Genomic DNA, 27241 nt, shown 5'->3' with positions numbered 1-27241 from the left:
CTTCAACACGGTAAAAATTTTTTGGGTGTGTTTTTTTCCCTGATTTAAAAAGACTATGTACTTTGACATCGCCTTTCCCAGATGACGTACTGGGAACACTACCATCAGGACTGGTGACAGTACCGGGTTGCTGATTCTGCTCCTATGTGGACTGCTTTGAATCCATTTTAATGAGCCCAAATTACTTGTAGTGCCAAAAATTGTATTTGATAGATACTGCTGACAAATATGACTTTTGACAGCCAGAAAAATTACTGTCAAACACTGGGGAATATGGGACACCCCAAAAGCACTTGTCGTGCTAAATATTGTTTTAGATACTGCTGACAAACATGACTTTTGACAGCCAGAAAAATTAGTGTTTCAAACTGAGGAATATGGGAGACCCCAAAAGCACTTGTAGTGCTAAATATTGTTTTAGATACTGCTGACAAACATGACTTTTGACAGCCAGAAAAATTACTGTCAAACACTGGGGAATATGGGACACCCCAAAAGCACTCGGAGTGTCAGAAATTGAAAAAAAAAACCTCCTTTATCCTCCTCTTACTGCTCTAACAATTGGTATTAATATTAGAATTGTATAGAATAGAAACAATAATGTGTCCAGTTATTGCTCTGTCCCTGCGCTGATATAGCCTGTGACCTAACCCTGCTCTCTCCCTCTGTCAAATGGCAATGGATTGCTGTGGAGGCTGGTATTTATGCTTTTCAAATCTCGCGAGAACCGAGCTCAGAAATATGAATACGTCACAATGACGTTTTGCCTCGATTTCGACTCCGAATGGGCAGGAGAGCTCGGCTCCGTACTCGGATAGGCGAAATTCGGATGGATTCGGATCTCGGGGAACCGAGCCCGCCCATCTCTACTTAAAACTCATAGTGTTTCAGATCATTTCTACAGAGTACATAATCAAGATCCGAAGGGACTTAAATTTCTGGGAGTAGAACATATTAGACCGGATTGGAGAGGAGAAGACTATATACAGAAAATTGCTAGGTCCGAATCCAGATGGATTTTCCATATGAAAACATGTGCCCCACACGGACTCAATCTGGACTTTGAGCTGAGTCAATTTTTATGAATTTTTATGATTTTTAATGAATTATAACATCATTCTGTCCATTTGTATTAATGGACTGTATTAAGTGGTGGTCTTTTAATTTTTGATTTTTTTTGATTTTATTCTTGTTTATTTTATTTATTCTAATTTTGCATTAATACATTTTATATGTATACATTTTATATGTATATTTTTGATATATAACCTATATGCACATTGTATATATTCTTATTTTATCTTATATTGGTCTGTGTCAAATGATGACAACCGTATCATTAGAAATATATACGTGCAGAAGTAATTTTAAACCAGTAAAGATGAATGGCTATAAAGCCCTTTTCAGCAATGCAGAAGTATCTTGACAAAGTCCCTAGCGGACGAAACGCGTTGATCGGATTGCTTTTTGACCCATTCAGCGTACCATAGCAACAGGAACTGCCGCTGAGAGAGGCTGCACAGCTATCGCCGGAATCCACAGGAGGTATGTGCGCACAACAACTCGGGAGGAATTACCTGGCCTCGTCACCTCTTGTCCCACGAAGTCACCAAGGAGTAGGTAGGGTAAGCAGTAGTGAGAGTGAGGGAGAGGAACATTGGATACATATGCCAGATTGCCCAAACCCGCAAAGGAGTAGAAACATTACCACTCTGTGTATGTCATTTTTATCACAACACTGTTCCAGACATTTGCGCTCCCTTTCTATGTTTATTATGTGAATCGGCAGCATTACTCCCAGGAATTTCATTTTTACCCCATTTGGGATCATTTACCCCTGTTCCCTGAAGATTTACCACTGTTTTAGAAGATGTCATGTTTCTTTGATGTATATAATTATTCTCATTTGTTAAGTGTGGCAGTAGTTTTTGTGGAGGGATTGGAGGAGAATTGGGGTTTCTGATCATGTGAAGTTTCAGTTCTATTGGTCCATTTTACCCCTTGATGTTGTATATAGTCTATTTTATTTTTGAAAAAGTGATTTGGGAATTAATTTTGTTGAAATTTTTAATTAAAAATATCAACCCTTGCAAAACTACAGTTACTTATTTAAAATAATGAAAATGCTATCTGTGCCCACTTTGCCACCTTATTTTATGCCCAAAAGTGTTAAGCCAGGTAAAAGACAAGTGTTTTATATGTAACTGACCACGCTGTGTTGACTCCCACTGTCAAATTGGTGACCCAACGTCACTTAACCCTTGCAAAACTGCAGCCACTTATTCAAAATGCTCAAAATGCTATCTTTGCCCATTTTTCCACCTGATTTCATGCCTAAAACAGTGTTGGGTCACGCCAAATACTATTGCAGTTTGTATAAGGGCCCCCTTTAGTGTTAATATGATGTGAAATCAGTGATCCAACTTGATTTAATCCTTTAAAAATAAGCTTTTCTGAATAAGAAGCTGGAGCATGAATAAGAAGCTGCCCGAATAAGAAGCTAAGTTTAGCCTCGTGTATGTCACATCCATCTAAAAGAATAAATATGGACGTGACATAGAGAACATAAAGAAAGGTCATTAAACAATTGTTCCTCAGTTTTTTAGTGCAGTTCAATCTGTTTGATGAGCTGCTATGGAGATGATCAGGCAGTAATATAGTCAGCTACCGCAGTCTCGTCTCCCAGGTAACCAACGTGCAAGCCGTTAAACGTCACCAGGAAAGCCCCATTACTATACCAATCGTAGGCAGTGTATTGAGAGAAGGGGCGTGGTCTATAACTCGGTGGCTCCGCTTCCGGGTTTGTTTGCGGTTGCCAGGGGAGGCCTGGGCCGCGGCATAGCAACGGAGAGCAGAGGGACGCTGTGTGAAGTAGGTCGATGCAAGAAAGTCGAAGCAGGCTGCACGGAGCTCCGGTAAATCATTGTGGGATCGGCATTAAAGTGGTGGGGGAGTTTATGGTGTATGGAGAGAAAATGTATAGTGGAAAAGAACAGATCTAGAAAACAAAAAGTAAAAGATTCTAGAGAAAGGAAGAGAGTAAGCATGGAAGTAGTAGAAGTAAGAGCCTTAGAAGAGCAGATGGAGACAGAATGGGGAACTTAGAAATATGTGCATTTGTGCAGTTAATTGCATTTGAGCTAGTTGAACGTCGCACGATATCCTTTGTTTGGAAAACTGCTCATCCATAACACCGATGGGTTCAGCTCCTGATTTGCTAAGCCCTGGTCTGAAGCAATTGGGTTTTGTCAGCTTGTGAGGGCTTCTGTACGGTTGAGGGTAGTGAGGACACTTATGAGTAACTAACAACCAGCTGTAAATTGGCACAAAAGTATTCTATAAGGCTACTTATGTGTGCCCACATTCCACACAGTAGTTCTTACCCGAGAGAACATATGGATAATGTGCAGTGAAGTAAAACAAACTATATTACTGACCATATATTATTCTTCAGCATTTAGTCCTGTATTGGTACAACACCTGAATGATGTTTACAGAGGTATGTAACATTAAGTACCAGCACCAGGCAACTTTAAGGTTTATTTCTCTTTCCTGCCATTGGGGGACACTGAGAGACATTTGGGCATAGTAGTGGGCTCAGGAGTCTTGTCACTTTAACTGCCAAGTCTTTGGACTCCTCCCCTACTTAACCCCTCCTCTCCAGAGAGATCCTCAGGTTTTTTTTAGTGACTTGGAGCTAAGGTCACTAGGGTATAGGCTCCTGCCTATACTCTGTTATTCTTTTAGGATGTCATGTTTTTATTTTTTCTCCCTTTAGGTGCAGCGCGGGACTCCAGCCTAAGACCCAGAAGAGTGAGTAGGACTCAGCTCTGCTCACTCTGGGTCCCCGCACAGGTAAGAGAAGCCCTGGGCTCACTTACCTTACACCTTCTGCCGGCATTCTCCTTTGTATTAGAGTAGGGGGGGCCTGTGTGAAGGAGGGCCCTCAGAAAAGCAGAACGGCCGCAGTCTCTCCGTTATTAGCGGACAAGGGAGTGAAGCTGTATCAGCCTCTCCTCCCGCGCCGCTTCAGATGCCGGCAGGTCCCCGCTCGCCCCTATGGCAACGAGCAGTTAATAGGAAGGGGACACAGCGGCGCTAACACTCATTTAGAGGTGAGTTGGTCCGCTTTAGATGACACGCGCTCCTGGGCATTATTTATTATATAGCGTGAGTACAGCGCTTCATGGTGGCCATTTTTCGGGGTCTTGATGGGGCCTGAAGGCGGAGACAAGCAGGGCGGACAGATGCAACAGGAAGGGGAGAAGAGGTAATGATAACTTCCTTCCTCCCAGGCTGTTCTTCCCGCGCGCAGGACCCAGTCTACTCGTGGAGACACTGAAGTGAGCAGCCTGTCAGCGCTGGCCAGATCCTCTGCTTTGCCTCTCCTCTACTAACAGAGTTTTGATACCTGCTGTATTACAGGCTTGTATTCTATAGTCATTTGTGGAGGTTTATATTTGTTTTGTGAGTTATTTCTTGGTAAATTTTCACAGACAGTACTTTACAGGTTTTTGCATTAGGAGCTGTGCTTATAGTTTGAAGAGGCTCCAAAGTTTGACAGTCTCCCTTTTGTCTGCATTTCTTTTAATAATTATTTTAAGAAGCAGTACAATGGCTGAGAAGGGGACAGCTAAAAGCAAGGGTCACTCTGTGCCTTTTGCAATGTATTTTACATGTGCAAAATGTAATATAAAACTTTCTGTTGGACACACAGACCGAAACGCCCTTTGCGCAGCTTGTACTGCGGAGGCTCAGAGGCGAAACAGCTCAGTCCAGGAGGTATCCTCTGTAGTGGTGGAACCACCTTGTCTGCAATCCTTCTCTTTGGCTGTGGAAAACTGACGACCATTATGCTGCGGGTAACAGAAGTATGTGAAAACACTACCCCATTTACACTGGCAGGCAGTCAGTCTGACTGAAACGCTTCCACATTACAGGCGGGGTCTACCCACAGGGAAGATAGATTGTTAACTATTTCCCAAAGGGGTAAAAGAGCTATTACTGATACAGGTCTGGACCTAGATCAGTGCTCTGAGTTATCCTCGGCAGAGGAAGGTGAGGTAGATTTAGACCCGGAAGGGGAGAGCCGTTATGACTCTGACTCAGTTTCCACTAGTGTGGATGGTTTAATTCTAGGAATCAGGCATAAGTTAGGGTTTGCTGATCCTGAACCCTCAGCGCCCACGGGTGTCTCACTATTTAAAAGAGCTAAGGCTCAGTTGGCTGCATTCCCCCATTCTCCAGAGATGTTGGAGATTATTTCAGAAGCTTGGCTTAAGCCAAGTAGACAATTTATGATGCCGGGAATATTTAAATCCCTTTATCCTCTGCCACCTGAGGACACAGTAAAATGGGAGTCATTACCTAAGGTTGACACCCCGGTAGCCCGTCTAGCTTCATCCTCTGCTATTCTTGTCCAGGAATGGATAGCCCTTTAAGATTACACGGATAGAAAGTGTGATTTAGCTCTTCGCTCAGCATGCACTGCTGTGGGAAGCTTGTTTAGACCAAATATGGCTGTGGCGTGGGCTAACAAGGCTGTACAATTCTGGATGGAAGCTTTGATTAAGGGTCTTAGAATTAATACTCCTCGTACAGAACTCTTAAATCTTGCAGAGCATGTACTAGAGACCTCGGAGTATGTGGCAAATGCAGCCATGGATGCAGTGTCAGTAAATGCTAAAGCCTCCGCTCTTATTGTAGCGGCTCGTCGTAACCTATGGTTGCCTACATGGTCGGTTGATACAGACTCTAAGAGAGCATTAGAGTGTTTACCCTTTGACGGCTTAACCCTATTTGGGGCAGAGCTCGAAAGGGTCATTCTAGAGACTACGGGGGAAAAGGGCACTTCTCTCCCTACTGTCTCCAACAGGCCCGGACAGGGTAGGTTTCGTTCCTTTCGGAGTTTACCCGTGGGGGAGATACCCTTAATAGAGGCCAGTACTCAGCGTCAAGGCCATCTGCTAGTAGAGGTAGAGGTGGGGCGAGAAGAGGTTCTTCTCACCCAGCAGAGAAGAGCTCAGGGTGACAGAGCTTCTCGGGGGGAGTATCAGGTAGGAGCACGCTTTCTTCAGTTCAGAGATCAATGGTGGAAGTCCACAACAGATCTCTGGATTTGAGGGATTGTGTCCAAGGGCTATATTATAGACCTAGCTCTCTCCCCCCATCACAGATTTTTCATCACCCCTCTCCCCTCTTGTCCCCTCAGACTTGTTGCTCTTCATGAAGCTATTCAAAGGCTTCTAGCAGCGCAGGTTGTTAGTCAGGTTCCTCCTCTAGAAAGGGGTCAGGGTTTACTCGAGCCTTCTCCTGGTACCAAGGCCGGATGCGTCTTTCCGGCCCACTCTGAATCTTCTGCTTTTCGATACTCGGTCTCTGAGAGGTTTTCTCCCAAGGGAAGGAGTCCTAGCTCTGCAGAAGAATTTAGACAGGCAGATTATTCGTCTGTCCACGCCCACAAAGCTGTCCCTTGTCTGGTGGTTGTCCCAGGCCAATCTGGAGAAGGTTAACAGAACATGAATTTTATTGCACCAGGAAAAGCCCTCTCTAGAATCTGGTTATAATACCATTGTATCATTACATCTATTCCTATCATTTATATGGAAACCATGAGAACTAGAGACGGTGCACCCACACAATCCATTAAATATTAAAGTGAACAGAGAAACATTGTGTCTTTGTTGGGGCACTCATAGGACCAAATAGATATAAAACATAATAAAGCTTTATTTATATATATTAAAAATACTATTACATAATAGGATAGAACAGTGAAATATTAAAAGTTGAAAAATGTATAATATGACCAGATAAATTCTTATGAACTGTTAAAACTAGCTAATATTGCTAGTACGCGCTGCCCTCTCAATATCAAATATAACAGATTATAATAAGGTGCACAACGGTATGGATCGCTAGGAATAAATCCTGAATGATATACGTAAAGGCCCAACTATTAGACCCTCTCCCTATATCAGGATTAACGGAACACACTATAATAGTGTGTGTCTCCGTCTAAGTTGGTATATCATAAACGTGACCGGATTATATTCCTTCTGGTAGGCTATATAGTCTTGAAAAAAATTTAAGCTTAAGGAATAAGTAACTTGATAATTAGTATTTGAATTACACTCTCATCTTTCCTATAAGACGAATTGACATAAAATTGTGCCCCTAACCAAGGGTGCAACGGAACTGATATCGTGAATTCCTAACTGTTAATAAACGGCAGCTTATGGTGGATAGTCTTTCAATAAAGTCCCTTTCCTGCCTACCTAAAACACCTCCTAATATGATTGTATAATATAATTAGTATAGAGAGACAAGTAGCGCGTGAGACGCGTGAGTCTACTGGGACTTTGGCACATTGTAAGCCTATTTGATACATGCAGCAGAGCTGTACTCAGCTGAGACAGCTTCACCTTTCATTTAGTTCCGTTGCATCCTTGGTGAGGGGCACAATTTTATGTCAATTCGTCTTATAGGAAAGATGAGAGTGTAATTCAAATACTAATTATCAAGTTACTTATTCCTTAAGCTTAAAAAAATTTCAAGACTATATAGCCTACCAAAAGGAATATAATCCGGTCACGTTTATGATATACCAACTTAGACGGAGACACACACTATTATAGTGTGTTCCGTTAATCCTGATATAGGGAGAGGGTCTAATAGTTGGGCCTTTACGTATATCATTCAGGATTTATTCCTAGCGATCCATACCGTTGTGTACCGGAATAACTATCACATATCTATACACCTTATTATAATCTGTTATATTTGATATTGAGAGGGCAGCGCGTACTAGCAATATTAGCTAGTTTTAACAGTTCATAAGAATTTATCTGGTCATATTCTACATTTTTCAACTTTTAATATTTCACTGTTCTATCCTATTATGTAATAGTATTTTTAATATATATGAATAAAAGCTTTATTATGTTTTATATCTATTTGGTCCTATGAGTGCCCCAACAAAGACACAATGTTTCTCTGTTCACTTCAATCTGGAGAAGGGCCAGTCCTTACAGTACTGGTCTTGAACTCTAGTCTCTACAGATGCAGGTCTGTTAGGGTGGGGAGGAGTAACAGGAATCTTGAGTCTTCGGGGTCTCTGGTCTCCTCAGGAAGCCTCTCTTCCTATAAATATTCTAGAACTCAGAGCAGTATACAATACTCTGATAGGAGCCCAGAAATTCCTAAGAGGAAATCCGCTTCAGATTCAGTCCGACGATGCCACCGCGGTTGCATACATAAACCACCAGGGGGGGGCACTCGCAGTGTGGCTGCCATGCGAGAGACCAGGTGCATTTTTTCTTGGGCAGAGCATCAGGTGCCCAAGATTTCGGCCATTCACATTCTGGGGATGAGGAATTGGGAAGCAGACTTCCTCAGCAGACATTCCTTTACCAAGGTTTAGATCAGCTGGCTTTGACGGCTCGGCTGTTGAAACCCTAATACTTAAAGCAGGGGTTTCTCTCAGGATGTTATAACTAAACCATGATTAGGGCCAGAAAGCCTTCTTCATCTTCTATATATTACAGAGCGTGGAAGACATATATTTTGTGGTGAGAGTCTGAGAAATTTCACTCTTACAATTTTAAGCTTTCTTATTTTTCACGCCGATAGGGTGGTCCTTCGTACCAAGCCATCTTTCGTTCCTAGGGTGGTTTCCAGGTTTCTCCTAGATCGAGGAAGTTGTTGGCCCTGCGTTCCGGGCAAAGAAGGACTCCTTAGAAGAGTCTATGCAGTTCTTGGATGTGGTACGAGCTCTACAAGGTTATGTAGACCGTACGTCTCAGGTCAGAAAGACCAGAGAGTTTGTTGTTTTATAGGAGGCCAATAGAAGAGGGTTGCCTGCTTCAAAGCAGTCAATTGCCCAGTGGATCACATCCACGATTCGAGAAGCTTACATTGCAGCTTCTCTGTTAGTCCCGGAAAATTTTGAAGGCACATTCTACTAGAGCAGTGGGTGCCTCCTGGGCACGGGGCGTCGGCAGGGCAGTTGTGTGGAGTGGCGACTTGGTCTTCCGTCCACATTTTCACAAAATTTTACAGACTTCAGGGCTTTGCATCGGCTGATGCAGGCTTTGGTCGCAAGGTTTTGCGTGCAGCTGGTCCAGAGCATTCCCACCCTTGAGGAAGCTTTGGTATATCCCCAATGTCTCGCAGTGTCCCCCAATGGCAGGAAAGAGAAAATAAGATTTTTACTCACCGTAAAATCCATTTCTCTGACTCCATTGGGGGACACTGCGCACCCTCCCTTGCTCTGTATATAGTTCTGTGTGTGAAAACTTTGGTTATGGTTCTTTATAATTTAAGACCTGTCCAGGTTATATTGCCTCCTTTACGTTCACTCTTGGTTATTCCAAACTGAGGATCTCTCTGGAGAGGATGGGTTAAGTAGGGGAGGAGTCCAAAGACTTGGCAGTTAAAGTGACAAGACTCCTGAGCCCACTACTATACCCCAATGTCTAGCAGTGTCCCCCAATGGAGTCAGAGGAATGGATTTTACGGTGAGTAAAAATCTTATTTTTTGTTGTAGAGCAAAAATACTTCAGCACGCAACCACTTATAAATATGAACAGATTTTTTTGTACCTATCCATCATTCACAAAAACATGTCCGTTGGAGGGGATAAAGACACTTTTTGTTTACTTTGCTTGTACAAAAAAAATGCACCAGCTACCCCAGCCATGCCACGGCATGTCTAGATAGTGCTAGTTTTGTCCTGTTTTGCATAATATGTTTACATTGACCCTAACCCAATTTGTTTTTCTCTTCATTTAGTCGAAAACTTTCAGAGTGATTTCATTTAAAAACCCAAGACCACCTGAGTTGGTGGAAAACAATCACCAATAGACTCAACCACACCTTCCCATTTTTTGTGTATCTCTGAGTTACAACCTAGTGTGCACCCCACTTTCAAAGAAATTAATGATTTAGTATTGAGCATTGCCAATTTCTGTATAGATAATGCATACCTACTGCAACTTACTGCATACAGTGTTATTTTTGTTCTTAGACCAATGCCTTTATATGATCTAGGCAGAGTTGTTTAATTTTATTGCCAGTGAACATGACACAACTCAGACCTGTTCAGGATGCAGTTTTATCCACAGGGCAGTTTTCTGTTGCACCCAAGCATGGGAAGGAGGGGGGGGGTGCACAATCTGCCTACTACCTATAATATAAAGGTTTTGGTGAAAAACGCATATGGAAGTCAGAAAAATAAAACAATATATCTTGTAAAGGTTGCAGAAAGGCATGTACAAACAAGACAGCCTTTGAGTGTCTTGTTGCCTGCATGCTTGTGCTGCTACTGTTCATTTTATTAAGATAAAGCATCAGCTTATGGGAGAGTGCTCCATGAGTAGGAACAAAATGATACTGGGGGCATCATGAGACTACAGGTAGGGCATCAAAAAATGAAAGATCTGGGAGTCTTGGGTGGTATGCTTTATTGTATGCCTGTCACCATGAATTAACATGTAGTTTTCCATAACACATCAAAAATAATTTTTATCAGTTTGCTAGCTATTTGTTCCATAAACATTTACATTTTAGTTGCCTGTCTTACTTGTCTCTTCCTTCACTGTTGTCAAAGAGGACTTATTTCCAGTATGGACAAACAAGGCACATTCCTTGGGCAATCTTGTGTTGTTTACAGACCACCTATTTTTGGGGTAGAATAACAGAACTGGGGTAGTGTTGGAAAGGTGGCAAGATCATGTGGAGGGCTTGTTTAAGACATATTCACTCTCGGTGCACCAACTGTTAATAATACAGACTTGTCTGTCACGAAAAGTAGTGACATAATCAGTAGGCTTTATAGCCGCAAAAAACAAGGATCACCCCTGCCACTGTTACTTGGCATAGAATGATGCAAGATGATTACAAAACCTAATTAAATCCAGTTTTACTTAAAGGTCAACTATTATTTCTAGTGGTATCTGACAAAATGACAGAAACTAACTTTTTCCTTTAAAATTGACCCTCATTTGTGGCCTGCTATATAATTCTGGTTAGACACATTAATTGTTTGATTTCTGAAAGTGTATGTTTGACTCCTATAATATATAATAGCATTCACCATATATATTAGTACAAGTTAACCCGTGCATGATACTCATGCATTCTAGTCAAATCAAGCCACTTAAGGTGTTAAAAAGGTTCTTGTCATGCATTTGGGCCTAGCCCAGGCCTCCTCAGGGGAAGAGCGTTACTTCCCGACGCAAGCACCCTTTTTAACGTGGTTAAAATGAAAAATGTTTGTTCCCCGGGGCGAAGTTGGGGCGGGGCAATTTAGGCCCCACCCCCTTTCCCGACTTCTGAGGCTGTCGGGGGCTGCACAGTACGTGCAGGTCCGCTAGGCAGGGACAGTGTGCTGCCCGGCTGCTCTGATTGTGTTTCACAATCAGAGCAGCCGGGCAGCACACTGTCACTGCCAAACGGACCTGCACATACTGTGCAGCCTTCGGTAGCAAACCCCTGCGATTGTCCCGATCGCACCCCCCTGGATCCGCCACTGTACACATGTGTGTTCATGAGGTAAAATTACCTCACGAAAATGAGTTTGACCCCTCAACTCGTCAATAATGTCAGTATACCAAATTTCAGCCCTTTTTGAGGTTTTTTTTTTCCACACACACTAAGAATTTGGTAGGTCAGTTAACCCGTGCATGATACTCATGCATTCTAGTCAAATCAAGCTACTTAAGGTGTTAAAAACTCCCCACTGTCACCCCCGGCAACCACCAACCACTCCCAACTGTCACTTCTCCTTCAAGAAATATATAGGTCAGTGTATAACTCTGCCCAGCAGGTGGCGCTGCAGCTTGGTTTTTTTTTTCTTTTCTTTTCCACACACGCCACTAGGCATTTATATAGTAGATTTGTTTAGTGCTTTGCCAAACTTGGCTACAATTTTAATTTTTGTTTTTTTTTCAGTTTAAATACATATTTTTAACAAGTTAACCCGTGCATGATACTCATGAATTCTAGTCAAATCAAGCCACTTAAGGTGTTAAAAAGGTTCTTGTCATGCATTTGGGCCATAGCCCAGGCCTCCTCAGGGGAAGAGTGTTACTTCCCGACGTAAGCGCCCTTTTTTAACGTGGTTTTGTCCACATGTCACCACCTCATCATTCTTCTCCATCACCTCATCCTTTATTTTCATCGCCACATCTATCCAGATGTCTATCCAGACACAGGGATCTCTCTCAGCGTTCCTGAGTATCACACTCCTCTCACTCTGTCACCCCCGGCAACCACCAACCACTCCCCACTGTCACCCCCGGCAACCACCAACCACTCCCAACTGTCACTTCTCCTTCAAGAAATATATATATATATTTTTTTTAAATCTTTATAAACACTTTTAACAATTAACAAATTAAATTAACAAATTAAAAACATCTTAGTATACCAAATTTCAGCCCTTTCTGAATTTTTTTTTCCACACACCAAGAATTTAGTAGGTCAGTGTATAACTCCGCCCAGCAGGTGGCGCTGCAGCTTGGTTTTATTTTTTCCACACACACACACAGACAGACAGACTAACACACGCCACTAAGCATTTATATTATAGATAATGGTCAAAACTGCATTCAATATTCATAATTGTAAGGGAGTGTACTGGGCCGTTGGTCTACACTGAAAAATAGAGACTGGAAACTACTAACTTTAATTTTAATTAGAATTACTTTCTGTTTTTTACATACTTTCACCTGGTTTCAGTGGGCAAGCCATTAGGTAAGTATGTCCGCCATATCTGTCATACCACCAAAATCAGATTTGTAAGTATTATGAAAATGATGAGTAAAACACATAAATAGTAGTTGTTGTTTTTTTTTTAGAGATTTTTCTTTCTTGCATATCTGAGTTGGAATTACAATGCTAATTAAGTAAGTTTAATGTGTAAAGGCTTAATTAGTAAAATGTTACAACTAACATAAATATGCTGTAACACATAGCAACTTCATCAGACTTTTGCTTTGCTTGCACTAAACTAGACAAAGTCAATATGCTATTCATAACTTTGCATTACAGCACAATTGTCCTGTTGGATCCATATTGTTTCATTTTCTTGATAGACTTTTATAGAACAGTAGCAATTATACAAGGATAACCGCACTACGTTAATCAATGAGATTATTATTATTATTATTATTATTATTATTATTATCCTTTATTTGTTGGGCGCCACAAGGTTTCCGCAGCACCGTGCACAGTACAAACAGTAGTACAAAACAGGGTGACAAAGTACAGAACAATAAACACAAAGTACCAATGCTTCAAGAACTCCAGGAAGACATATGGAGTAAAGACAGAGCAGAAGAACCGGTATGGAGACAGGAGGGGAGGGGGGGCCCTGCTCATAAGAGCTTACATCCTAAGGGAGGGTGAAACAAAAACAGGCACGAAAGGGAGCCAGTGAAGCAGGGGGAGAGAAGAAAGGGGCCAGGGGAGAAAGGGAGAACGAAAAGAGTGGATGAGGGTTAGGTGGCTGGTTAGTAGGCTTTAAGGAACAGGTGGGTTTTAAGTGCCCGTTTGAAGGAGCACAGGTTGGGAGAGAGACGGATGGAACGAGGGTGGTCATTCCAGTGTAAGGGTGCAGCTCGGGAGAGGTCCTGGATTCTAGAGTGGTAAGAGGTGATCAGAGTGGAGGAGAGGCGACGGTCATTGGCCGAGCGCAGGGAGCGGACCGGAGTGTAGGTGGTGAGGAGGTTAGAGATATAGGGGGCAGTAGACTGGGAGAGGGCTTTGTAAGTGGTGGTGATGAGGAGTTTGAAAAGGATCCTGTAGAACGGAGCGGAGGGGGGCAAGGTGGGAGAGTGGGAGGCCAGTGAGGAGAAGGTTGCAGTAATCGAGGCGGGAGATGATGAGAGAGTGGATGATTGTTTTGGTGGCATCTTGAGAGAGGAAGGGCCGGATGCGGGCGATGTTGCGCAGTTGGAAGCGACAGGCTTGGGCAAGGGATTGGATGTGGGGGACGAAGGAGAGAGAGGAGTCAAGAGTGACACCTAGGCATCAGAGTTGGGTGACAGAGGAGATGGTAGTGTTATTGACAACGATAGAGAGGTTGTGATGGGAGGGGAGTCTGGCGGGAGGGAAGACAATAAGTTCAGTTTTAGAGATATTGATGTTAAGAAAGCGCGAGAACATCCAGGAGGAGATGGCGGAGAGGCAGTCAGATACACGAGAGAGGAGAGTGGAAGAGAGATCAGGAGAAGAGATGTAGAGTTGAATGTCGTTAGCATAAAGGTGATACTGAAGACCAAAGGAGGTGATAAGAGCACAGAGGGAGGAAGTGTAGAGCGAAAAGAGAAGGGGGCCGAGAACAGAGCCCTGGGGGACGCCAACCGGGAGAGGGGAGGGGGTAGAAGAGAAGCCAGACATGGAGACAGAGAAGGTGCGGTTAGCGAGGTAAGAGCAGAACCAGGCATGGACTGAGCCAGAGAGGCCGAGAGATAGAAGAGTTTGCAGAAGGAGGGGGTGCTCAACGGTATCAAAGGTCGCGGAGAGGTCAAGGAGGTTGAGTATGAGTAACATCATCCCCTATATTACTGATTATACAGTTGTTCCAGATTTTTATCTAATTTTATCACTGGAGGGTGCACCCTTTTACTAATTTTAATTCAAAAGCGGAAACATGAGAAAAGAGAGTATATATAGAGGCACTCCGGGATGTGAAAAATTGCTTAAAATAACAATTTTATTGATATGTATTAAAAATATATATTGTCTGTTCATACAACTAGCGAAAATAAAAACGAAAATATAGTGGTGTGAAATAAAATGCAGTCCCAGCTGCAAATCGCTTGTGAACTCGCGCTGTTATAGTTCAATAAACATATTAATTAATGTGATATAATGTTTGTCTGCTTCTTTGAATTAGTCCAATTAGTTTATATATCATCCATATGAGTTTTTAATATAACCTTCCAGATAATAGGCTCATATGAATTGAATAGTATAGATAATCTGATAGTAACTTTATAGTTTCATAGCATACTTATTCGATTTCACAATATTTATTATCACATTAATGAATATGTTTATTGAACTATAATAGCGTGAGTTCACAAGCGATTTGCAGCTGGGACTGCATTTTATTTCACACTTCACTATATGTTCGTTTTTATTTTTGCTAGTTGTATGAAAAGACAATATATATTTTTAATACATATCAATAAAAATTGTTATTTTTAGCAATTTTTCACATCTCGGAGTGCCTCTATATATACTCTCTTTTCTCTTGTTTCCTCTTTTATAGAACAGTGTCACCTAGTAGCAAATTTATAATGAAAAATTGGTCTTCAGCATGTTTATGATCACCAAACAAAACCTTTCTAATGAAGCACCATACATTTCTCTATAATGTTGTCCAAATATGTAATTGTACTATTAAACGTCTCCTTACACTATTTAATGTTTTCTACTATATTGTTCACTAGCTCTATAATTTCAGTTGGATCAAAACATAGTTTCAGCCTGTGGCTTACGATTGAACTTTTTATGCTGAAAAACATAATATCAGGATGCAGTATACAGATAAAAAAATGGCAACAAGCTGTTCCATTTCATTTTTTGATGAGTTGATTTATATATGCCTGATCCAGAAAGATGGTTTGTCCCAGGTAAGAGTAACAGTCTAACAGTAAGAGTCCACATCCAAATTTTACATTTGCTAATACCCTATACTAAACTTATTTTATCTTTAATGTAATTAACTAATAGTTAACAACATAAACCATCACCTACCATTTTCTTAAAGCAGTAAATACGCAAGCAAATTGCCAGTATGGGCTTCACAGACACACGTAAAAACGTTTTTATTAAGTAAAAACAGATATCTTTGGGGTGACCACATCATCTCTAGAAAGATGCACTGTCCTTTAAAATTTAAAGGGTTTCTTTCATTATAGATTTCTCCCTTTGAAGAAAATCCTATCTGCTGGTTGCCCTGGTGATACAAAGAATAGCCGTGTTCTTTAATGTTTAGGCTGTTATTGTTTGGAAGTAAAATGAAATACATACTGCACGTTGGTGGCACTAAAGTTCTTACATTCAGCGGCAAGCGTTTGTAACCTTTGATTCCATTTGTGCTTTCTTTGTATGTATAATTCTGGTACAGGACTTGCTGCAGTGTTTGAAAGGAAAATCAAGGCTTTTTTAAATAAAGGAGAAAAGGAGGCAATATTATATGAACAAAGGCATTTTAGTATAGTTTGTGCAATGTTAAACATTCTGTGTTTCTTTAGGAGTTTGAACCACTGCTGGATCTTCAGTATCCACCTTATATGTTCTGTTTTGCAAAACCTAAAAGTATATACTGATTGCTGACACTTGAAGAGAGGGAGTCATGGCAGATCCTGGAGAGGGCAAGAAGGATGAGGCAGACTACAAGAGGATGCACAGCTTTCCTTTAATACGGGTAATGCTGATAAGTTATTAGTTGTCTGTTTCTTGCCTTATGTTCAAGGCTTGATATAGAATATTATAGAAGTGACACATATTAACTGTTTGTGCGCCAAATTACATATAGCTCTGTTACTTTGTTATCTCTGACAGAAACATGCTGATTTAAAAGCTCTCTGCCTAGGTGTGATCCTTGACTCAGAACTATCCTTTGTTCCCCACATTGACTCTATATCTAAATCATGTTGCATACATCTAAAATACATTTCCAGAATATGTGCATATTGTACACAAGACACTGCAAAAACTCTAATTCATGCACTTATTTCCCGCATTGACTATTGCAATCCCTTCATTACCGGCCTTTCTCTAAACAGACTCAAACCCCTACGATCTATTTTGCATGCAGCAGCTATATTGTTTTTTCTTGAAAATCGTTTTTTCCTTTCCCTACTCCATGGCAGCCCTTACAATGGGTTAATCCTTGATCAGTTAGGAGGACAATGCGCGCGCACTGTCCTGCGGGCGCGCACTGTCCTCCTGTCTACACTAACTGATCAGGGATTAACCCATTGTAAGGGTGCGCATGGAGGACAATCGGTTACAAGCTAATCGGTTACCACAGGACAGAAAAGTGAGACCTTTTTTTTCTTATTCTCCAAAATAGCAATTTAAGGAAGCCTGTACCTACAGGCCGGGGAGACAATATTCTAAACAACAGGATAGTATGGCAAGACAGTCCTTTCGGCCATTCAGACCAAGAAGAGGGAAGCAAGGACAGCAAAGACCCCAATGACTATCTACGAATCCACTCTCCACTAACTCCAGTGGGTGGCAGGATATCACGCTTTGCAAAAGTTTGGATTCAGACCACACAAGACAAATGGGTCCAGGAGATAGTCACCAAGGGATATGCTATAGAATTCCATATATACCCTGTAGACAACAAATTCATTCAGTCAAGAAGTCCCTCGTCTTCCCTAGAACTGCAGGCATTGGAGCAAAGTCTCAGAGGCCTAGTGAGAACAAGAGCTATTGTATCAGTACCGTCAGCACAGGAAAGAAAGGATTTCTACTCCAGACTGTTCCTTGTCCAGAAATCATCAGGTGACTTCAGGACAGTGCTAGCTTTAAGGGCTCTCAACGGCTATGTGGGAACAAAACATTTCAGGATGGAATCTGTCAACACGATTCTCAAAGCACTAGAAACAGTAGATTTTCTAATGGCAATAGGCTTAAAAGATGCACATTTCCATATTCTGGTGACATCCCATCACCGACCGTTCCTAAGGTTTTGCATTCTAGGGCGTCACTTCCAGTTCACTTGTCTTCCGTTTGGCCTTTCCACGTCTCCAAGAGCATTCACCAAGGTCCTTGTAGTGCTAATGGCGGCGCTCAGGGAAAGAGCAGTGACCTTGTGGCCATATCTGGACGATATTCTAATTTCGGCAAAATCAGAATAAATAGCCTGGGAAACTACATCTCAAGTGATCCAGTTTCTGCAACAACACGGTTGGTTAGTCAATATAGAAAAAGCCAGTTGATACCATCAGAACTGCTTGTATTTCTAGGAGTGCAAATAAATACACGTACGGACAAAGTCTGCCTCTCTCAAGAAAGGGCTGGCAAGATCCAGTCGTTAGCACACCTGATTCAAATCCAACCTCTTGTGTCAGCGAGAACATGTCTGCGTCTCCTAGGAATGGTTTCCTCAACAATAGGAATACTCCCATGGGGTGGCATATGAGAGTTCTGCAAGCAAACCTCTTTGCGCAGTGGGGTCCCTAGACTCCAACATCAATCTCTCAAGGTCAGCCAGGCAGTCCTTACATTGGTGGCAGCTCCCAGACCTTTCGGTACTAGACTGGTATATCCTTACCACAGACGCCAGTGCACTAGGTTGGGGTGCTTACATGCAAGGTATGGTCACGCAGGGCACTTGGCGAGGCGAAGAGAGAATTCTTCAGGGGAACGTCTTGGAGATGAGAGCAGTCTGGCAGGCGGTTCAGTACTTCCAGCCCTATCTACGAGACAAGCATCTACAAGACTTCTCCGACAACAGGACTGTGGTTGCCTTCATAAACAAGCAGGTTGGTACAAAGAACAGAACAATGTTGACAAAAATAACCGCTCTGATGGCGTGGGCAGAGGCTAATCTGAGATCTCTCTCAGCCCTTCACGTAGCAGGCAAAGACAACGTAGTGGCGGATTACTTGAGCAGACACCAAGTTAACCCAGGGGAGTGGGAGCTGCACAAAGAAATCTTTCAGCTGGTACAATGCAGATTTGGAACACCAGAAATAGACTTTATGGCCACAGGAAACAATGCCAAGATACCCCTCTTCTACTCCCGTCACAGAGACATCAGAGTCCTAGGGATAGATGCCCTGTCAATACAGTGGAACTTCAAACTGGGGTAAATGTTTCCTTCCTTTCCACTCATCCCTCAGATACTCAGGAAAATAAGGAAAGAGAAAGTGGAGGTGATAGCGATCCTCCCGGCATGACCGAGGCGTCCCTGGTTCGCTGTAGCACAGAGAATGTTGCTGGAACATCCATGGCTGTTACCGAGGCCAGACCTCAGACATCAGGGTCCAGTTTTACATCCAAATCCAAACTCTGAGTTTTGATGGCATAGAGACTGAAAGGCAATTGCTAAAATCCAAAGGGGTCTCAGATGAAGTAATAGACATTCTAATTCATGCCAGGAAAAAAGTCTCCTGTATGATTTATTACAGAATCTGTAAACAATTTATTTGTTGGGCAGGGGACATGGCGTAGGATCCCACATCTGCCAGTATTTTTTCAAGCACTAAAGAGGTTACGCCCAAGACCGAAACCATTCTTAGCCCCTTGGGACCTTAATATTGTTTTGGATGCCTTAACAGCCAATTCGTTTGAACCGTTACAAGACATATCTCTTAGATGCCTCACTCTAAAGGTACTCTTTTTGGTGGCTATCACTTTGGCTCGGCGAATAGGAGACATACATGCTTTATGGTGTGAAGAACCCTTTCTGAATATCTATGAAGATAGAGTGGTTCTGAAGACGAATCCGGATTATTTACCCAAGGTGGTATCCTCATTCCACATCAATCAGAAGTTGATTCTGCCATCTATCTGTCCTAATCCCGCTAATGGTGATGAAACACGTCTCCACACTCTAGACCTAGTGAGGGCTATATCTACGTGCATCATCAGAACAAAAAATCTGAGGAAGACAAAGCAACTATTTGTGCTTCCGGAAGGTCCTCATAAAGAACAAGCCCCATCCAAACCCACATTGGCAAAGTGGATCAGAGAAGTGATTGCACAGGCCTACAGGGGGAAAGGGCAGGAGGTACCTAGAATACTGAAAGCACATTCAACTAGGGCGATAGCAACCTCCTGAGCACATAGAACACATGCATCGGCAACATACATCTGTAAGGCACACCTTTTCTAGGCATTATCTTCTTAACGTTTCAGTTTCTAAAGAAACACAGTTTGAGAGAGAGATTCTCCAACAGGCACTGTGAATAAATTTTCTGTTTGAATTTACTAAGGTGTTGGTTTTTGTTAGGAACCCCGCTAGCCGGCACAACACAACCCGGAGTCTACTCTACCAGTCAGGTATTCACTGGAGCCCCTGATGGTGGGGACAGACTGGGCTGCGGACTGGCAGAGGGTCGTGAAGTGTGTACCGGCTAGGGAGAACCCAGGCCAGCGGAGTGGAGTCCAAGCAGAGGTCAGAGGCCGGCAGCAGACAACGGTATCAAGGAACAAGCTGAGGTCAGAGGTCACAAGCAGACAGGGAGGTAAGTATTCAAGCCAGAGGTCAGGGTCACGAGATTCACAAGCAGGGTCCAAATTCAAGCCAAGGGTCATACACGGGTAAGCAGTAACAAGGTCCAATAGACAGGAACAAGCAGGAAGCAGGCTAGCAGACTGGATACAGAACTATAACCGGCAATGAGGCAGCAGACCTCATTGCCTTAAATACCCAGCTGAACCAATCACAAGTTGAACACACTCCTGCAGGTTAATAAAGCAGTAACTAGCAGAGCCAATCAGGGCTTGCCCCTGGCCTGCACAGTTGCAGGCTAATGCCTGTAATTGCCTCCCATAATCCGCCCATATTAATTAGCCCACAGGCTGTAGAATGAACGCTGCGCCCGGCCTCCTCTTATTGCCGGGACGCAGCGCTGAAGCGTCTCCTAGTTGCCCCGGCAACGGCCGTGTTATGGCCGGAAGTGACGTCCCGGTCGCCATAGCAACGGCCAGGACGCGGGTGAGTGAGTCGCGGCGGCTGGGCACCGCCGCGGCTCGTAACAGTACCCCCCCCTTGAGGAGGGGTCGAGGGACCCCGACATCCAGGTTTTCTAGGGAATTTTTTGAAGAACTCCTTCTGTTTCTTTGGGGCATGGAGTTGTCTCCGCGGAACCCAAGATCGCTCTTCCAATCCGCGATTCCTCCATTGTACAAGGAAATGTACCTGTCCTTGAACTTTTTTAGAATCAAGGACCTTTTGAATCACGAATTTTTGTGGCCCACTGGAACCTCTCCCAGGCACACTTGAAGACTGGGCTTGACCAGGATATAGTACCGGCTTCAACAGAGAACAGTGAAATGTGTTAGGAATTCTCAACGAGCCCGGAATTTTTAACCTAAATGCGACGGGGTTCACCTGTTTGATGATAGGAAACGGCCCGATGAACTTAGGACCCAACTTCTTGCAAGGCTGTCTGAGCCTGATATTTTTTGTAGACAGCCACACTTTCTGGCCAACCTTAAGGGAGCAGGTGGTACGATGTCGGTCCGAATTTTTTTTTCCACAAGTGAGGCTTGTCTCAATGATGAGTGTACTTTCTTCCAGCTAACTCTGAGATCTCTTGCAGTGGAGCGGATCTCCTGGATACCAACGGACTGGAGTGAATACAGGGAGTTAGATCTGGGGTGAAAACCATAATTGCAGAAGAACGGAGAGATTTTAGTAGCTGAGTGAGAGGAATTATTACAGGCAAATTCCGCCCAGGGTAACAAGGAAGACCAATTATCGTGGAACTCCGATGTGTAGCATCGTAGAAACTTTTCTAGGGACTGGTTAACCCTTTCAGTTTGCCCATTTGACTGAGGGTGTTATGCGGATGATAAACTGACCTTGATTCCGAGAAGGGTTCAGAAGGATCTCCAGAATTGCGCTATAAACTGAGAACCCCGTTTAGAGACGATGTCAGTAGGGAGTCCATGGAGCCTGAAAATATGTTGAATGAATAAGAGAGCCAAATACCGAGCAGAAGGCAGTTTGGTTAACGGAATGAAATGTGACATTTTGCTGAACCGGTCTACCACGACCCAAATCGTGTTGTGTCCTGCAGAATGTGGTAAATCCACTACAAAGTCCATAGACAAGTGAGTCCATGGTTTCGCAGGAGGGCCCAAAGGAACTAATTGGCCTACTGGACGGATCCTAGGAACTTTGTTTCTAGCACAAATCTCACATGAGAGGACATGACTCTTGACGTCGGCAGACATGGATGGCCACCAGACCGTGCGGGAAAGGATTTCTAGCATCTTGTAAATTCCAGGGTGCCCAGCAGCCCTACTGCAATGTGCTTCCGCAAGAACCGTCTTTCTTAAGTGGAATGGAACAAAGAGTCGTTGCTCCGGAGTAGCATATGGGGCTAATCTCTGGAATCTCTGAAGTGTGACACTCGGATCTTGGGTTAACCCGGCATGGATTACGGAAGGAGGAATAATAGGCTCCGGGTTAGTAACTGGAACATGGTGTGCCAGGAAACTCCTGGACAGAGCATCTGCCCGGACATTCTTGGAACCTGGTCTGTAGGTGATCAGGAAATTAAACCGGGTAAAAAATAATGCCCAGTGGGCCTGTCTAGGGTTTAAACGCTTGGCTGACTGTATATATGGCAAGTTCTTGTGGTCGGTAATGACAGAGATCTGATGCGAAGCACCCTCCAACCAATGCCGCCACTCCTCGAAGGCCCACTTGATTGCCAATAGTTCTCTATTAACGACGTCGTAGTTGGCTTTCGCTGAAGAGAACTGTTGGGAGAAATAGGCACATGGGTGTAGACGATTAGTATGAGGATCCTTCTGTGATAGGATGGCGCCGGCCCCGACATCCGAGGCATCGACCTCAAGAACAAATGCTTTAGCTGGATCTGGATGTTTAAGGACCTCAGCTGAGATAAAGGCCTTTTTCAGGCTTTCGAATGGGGCTACTACTTGGGACGACCAATTAGTTGGGTCCATTCCTTTACGGGTCATAGCGAGAATGGGAGCCACAATGTCAGCGAAGTTGTAAATGAACCTTCGCAAATAATTGGAGGAGCCCAGAAACCTCTACCGCCTTTAGATTGTTGGGTTGTACCCAATCCACAATAGCCTGGACATTTGTTGGATCCATAGAATCTCCCTCAGAAGAGATTATGTAACCTAAAAAGGATACCTTCTGCACCTCAAACTCACACTTTTCCAGCTTGGCGTAGAGGTGGTTTTCTCGCAATTTTCGTATTACTTGTTGGACGTGAGTCTGATGTGAGAGTAAAGATTTGGAATAGATGGGGATATCATCTAAATAGACGACCACAAAACCACCCAGGAAGTCTCGGAGAACCTCGTTGATCAAGTCCTGGAACACTGCAGGCTCATTGCTGAGGCCAAACAGCATGACCAGATACTCGTAGTGGCCAGAGTGCGTATTGAAAGCCGTCTTCCACTCATCTCCTTCTTTGATACGGATGAGATTATACGCTCCACGAAGGTCGATTTTAGTGAAGATAGTAGCCCCTCTTAACTGATCAAACAATACTGAGATGAGCGGAAGGGGGTAGGTGTTTTTAATTGTGATAAGATTCAATCCCCGGTAGTCTATACAGGGTCTTAACCCTCCGTCCTTTTTTGATACAAAGAAGCATCCTCAAACAACAATAAATGAAGGTCGCGCTGCTAGAAAGAAAATCAATGTTGGCTAAATAAACACCACAGTTTACGGAGGATCTCCTGTCAAGCAAAATGATTCAATTGACAAATTGCCAGGTAAAATTAACACTGCATTTATTATACTTGTCAATATCCACAATCAATCGGACTTGAATAGTGCTCCTGGATCTATCAAATAAACCCTATATTAGGGTATACTCAATATAGGACACTATATTTAAACACACATATAAAGAAACATACATAAAAACACACATATAAAAAAGACACAACCGCGGCTGTAGAAAAAAGTTGGTGTACACAGAAAAAGCACATCCAGATATAAAATATTCAATCATAGATCCGGAACATCCAGAGTATTCAGTATATGCTTAATAGAATGCACACTGTTCTATGAATAATGAGTAAAATACCTCATGGATACGGCCTCCTTCAGAGTCAAATGGTGTGTGTGGCGAGATAGATCTCAATCACCTTATTTCTATGATCCGTCAATAAAACAGATGATCCGTTTTTTGGATAATATCATTCCCTCTGAGGTTAGCCGGTCTCTAAAGCACAGACTCCGCTGTGCAACACAGATCCAGTAATAGTGTTGTCTCAATTCCGGCTGGAGAGCGCTCTTAGTTCATAGTACAGGTTATTGGAGCCAGTGATAATATAGGCTTCTTATGGACCAGCTGAGTGGTATAATGCCCCAGAGTGAATATGAATAATTAAAGATGATTCGCCACTTCAATAGAGACACTTGAATGTTGGAATCGAAGGCAGACTTGTATCCATGTATAAAACACACAAACCCCGCTGACGCGTTTCGTGCTTCTCAGAGCACTTTCTCAAAGAAGCATCCTGCTCCTACGGGAAATTTAGATGGCCTGATAAAGCCTTTCTCCAGGATTTCATCGATATATTCCTGCATGGATTTTGTTTCTGGAGCAGAAAGGGAATACAAACGCCCCTTAGGTAACTTGGAACCAGGAATAAGTTTGATGGCACAGTCAAAGTCACGATGTGGCGGTAAGGTATCAGCAGCGTTCTTGGAGAACACGTCCCAGAACTCATGATACTGTGAGGGAAGCCGCTCCGGAATAGGCTGAATCATACGCAGAAGCAGTGACAAGCAAGACTGTGTACAATAAGTACTCCACTGGACAATCTCTCCTTTTACCCATTCTATGACAGGGTTATGACAGGAAAGCCATGGGTGGCCCAAGATCAAAGGAACCAACGAACAATCGATCAGGAAGAAGGTGATTGACTCAGAATGGAGAGCTCCGATCTTCAACTGTAGTGGCGGGGTCTCCCAGGAAATCTTGCCACCAGGCAACGGACTTCCGTCTAAGCCACAGACAGTAATAGCAGATTTGAGTTTTACCATCGGAATTCCGGCAGAGCGGGCAAACCCGACATCAAGGAAGTTGCCTGCAGCTCCGCTATCAATGAAGGCCGACAGGTCCACAGAACGAGCACTGAAGGTGAGCTGTGCAGGGATTAATACAGCATTTTTCGGGGAGATAATTTGCAGACCTAGGTGAACTTTCCCCTCATTCCCTAGGCATGGTCTTTTCCCGACTTATTTGGGCAGGAACGGGAGAAGTGGCCTTTTATGCCACAGTAGAGACATAAACCTTGCGAACGTCTCCTGTCTCTTTCCTCAGAAGAGAGACGATATGCTCCTAATTGCATAGGCTCCTCATCATCCGTGGAAACAGGAATCAGAACAGATGGAGGAGAAGATGCCTCTTTTTCAGTTTTTCGCTCTTTAATTCTCCTGTCAATTTTAATGGAGAGGTGCATCAGATCCTCCAGTGAGGTAGGAGACGGATATTGCACCAAAGAATCTTTGATTTGTTCTGACAGGCCTAAACGAAACTGACTGCTTAAGGCAGGGTCGTTCCATCCACTATCAGGTGACCATCTACGAAATTCCGCGCAGTATTCCTCTGCCGACCGCCGGCCTTGTTTCAAGGCCCGTAGATGAGCTTCAGCGAAGGCCATTCGATCCGGGTCGTCATACAGTAGACCCAACGCCTCGAAGAAAGCATCTACTGACTGCATGGCAGGACTGGTCTACGGCAAGGAAAAGGCCCAAGACTGGGGGTCACCCTGTAAGAGGGAAATGATAATCCCGACTCTTTGTTGCTCTGAACCGGAGGAGCGGGGTCTCAAACGGAAATAAAGTTTGCAGCTCTCCCTGAAATTCCGAAACAGGGATCTATTTCCGGTGAAGCGATCCGGTAAATTCATCTTAGGTTCGCAGACAGAACTCGGAGTGGGTTGTGAAGATTTCGCAGCTTCTTCTTGAGTGGACAAACGCTCAGACAATCCCTGGATCATTTGGTACAGGGATTCCACATGACCCGCTAGGGCTTGCGCCGGAGACGGTGAAGTTCCACTTCCTTCCATCTTAACTTTATCTCCGGAACGTCTGTTTTTTGGGCGTCCGGTTATAATGTTAGGAACCCCGCTAGCCGGCACAACACAACCCGGAGTCTACTCTACCAGTCAGGTATTCACTGGAGCCCCTGATGGTGGGGACAGACTTGGCTGCGGACTAGCAGAGGGTCGTGAAGTGTGCACCGGCTAGGGCGAACCCAGGCCAGCGGAGTGGAGTCCAAGCAGAGGTCAGAGGCCGGCAACAGACAACGGTATCAAGGAACAAGCTGAGGTCAGAGGTCACAAGCAGACAGGGAGGTAAGTATTCAAGCCAGAGGTCAGGGTCACGAGATTCACAAGCAGGGTCCAAATTCAAGCCAAGGGTCATACACGGGTAAGCAGTAACAAGGTCCAATAGACAGGAACAAGCAGGAAGCAGGCTAGCAGACTGGATACAGAACTATAACCGGCAATGAGGCAGCAGACCTCATTGCCTTAAATACCCAGCTGAACCAATCACAAGTTGAACACACTCCTGCAGGTTAATAAAGCAGTAACTAGCAGAGCCAATCAGGGCTTGCCCCTGGCCTGCACAGTTGCAGGCTAATGCCTGTAATTGCCTCCCATAATCCGCCCATATTAATTAGCCCACAGGCTGTAGAATGAACGCTGCGCCCGGCCTCCTTATTGCCGGGACACAGCGCTGAAGCGTCTCCTAGTTGCCCCGGCAACGGCCGTGTTATGGCCGGAAGTGACGTCCCGGTCGCCATAGCGACGGCCAGGACGCGGAAGAGTGAGTCGCGGCGGCTGGGCACCGCCGCGGCTCGTAACAGTTTTATTGCCCTCCCAATTACTGTACTGCTTTGGTATATCCCATTGTAAGGGCTGCCATGGAGTAGGGAAAGGAAAATTGAGAATTATACTCACCGTTAATTTCCTTTCCTTGAAATACTCCATGGCAGCGCTATATTTTCCCACCCTTGTTCTGTAGTTATGTATGGGATGGCTTGGGAAGTTACGAAAGACACTGAGGAAGAGGAGGAGCTGCACTTATATACGGGCCAGGTGGGACAAAATTCTTCCTGTCTACACTAACTGATCAGGGATTAACCCATTGTAAGAGCTGCCTGTTAGGAACCCCTCCAGCTGCCACAACACAACCCGGAATCTACTCTGCCAATCAGGTGTTCACTGGAGCCCCTGATGGTGGGGACAGACTGGGCCGCAGACTGACAGAGGGTCGTAAAGTGTGTACCGGCTGGGGAGAACCCAGGCAAACGGAGTGAGGTCCAGGCAGAGGTCAAGGGCCGGCAGCAGACAACAGTATCGGTAAGCAAGCTGAGGTCAGGGGTCACAGGCGGATAGCAGAAACGGTAAACAGGCCAGAGATCAGGGTCACAGGAAACACAAGCGAAGTCCAATTCAAAGCCAAGGGTCATACACGGGAAATCAGTAGCGGTATCAAAATACAGGAATAGGAACAAGCAGGTCAGCA

The 27241-nt window shown here is 43.9% G+C and overlaps 1 protein-coding gene across 2 annotated transcripts in view; it reads left to right on the top strand.

Moving 5' to 3' along the window:
- Nucleotides 1–2767: 2767 nt before the first annotated feature.
- Nucleotides 2768–27241, top strand: part of DNAL4 (dynein axonemal light chain 4) — a 39367-nt gene continuing 14893 nt past the window's right edge. Inside the window, exons 1-2 of one of the 2 annotated variants that reach the window (XM_075182833.1) lie at nucleotides 2807–2915; nucleotides 16269–16441. In XM_075182833.1, the coding sequence (XP_075038934.1) occupies nucleotides 16370–16441 (72 nt within the window). In that variant the 5' untranslated portion in view covers nucleotides 2807–2915; nucleotides 16269–16369. Of the gene's footprint in view, nucleotides 2916–16268; nucleotides 16442–27241 lie in introns of both variants that reach the window. The other variant, XM_075182834.1, reaches the window with a different exon arrangement.

Source organism: Mixophyes fleayi, chromosome 8, assembly GCF_038048845.1.
Source record: "Mixophyes fleayi isolate aMixFle1 chromosome 8, aMixFle1.hap1, whole genome shotgun sequence".
NCBI lineage: Eukaryota > Metazoa > Chordata > Amphibia > Anura > Limnodynastidae > Mixophyes > Mixophyes fleayi.
Note: the sequence above shows the minus strand (reverse complement) of the source record. Positions and strands in the feature narration are given on the sequence as shown.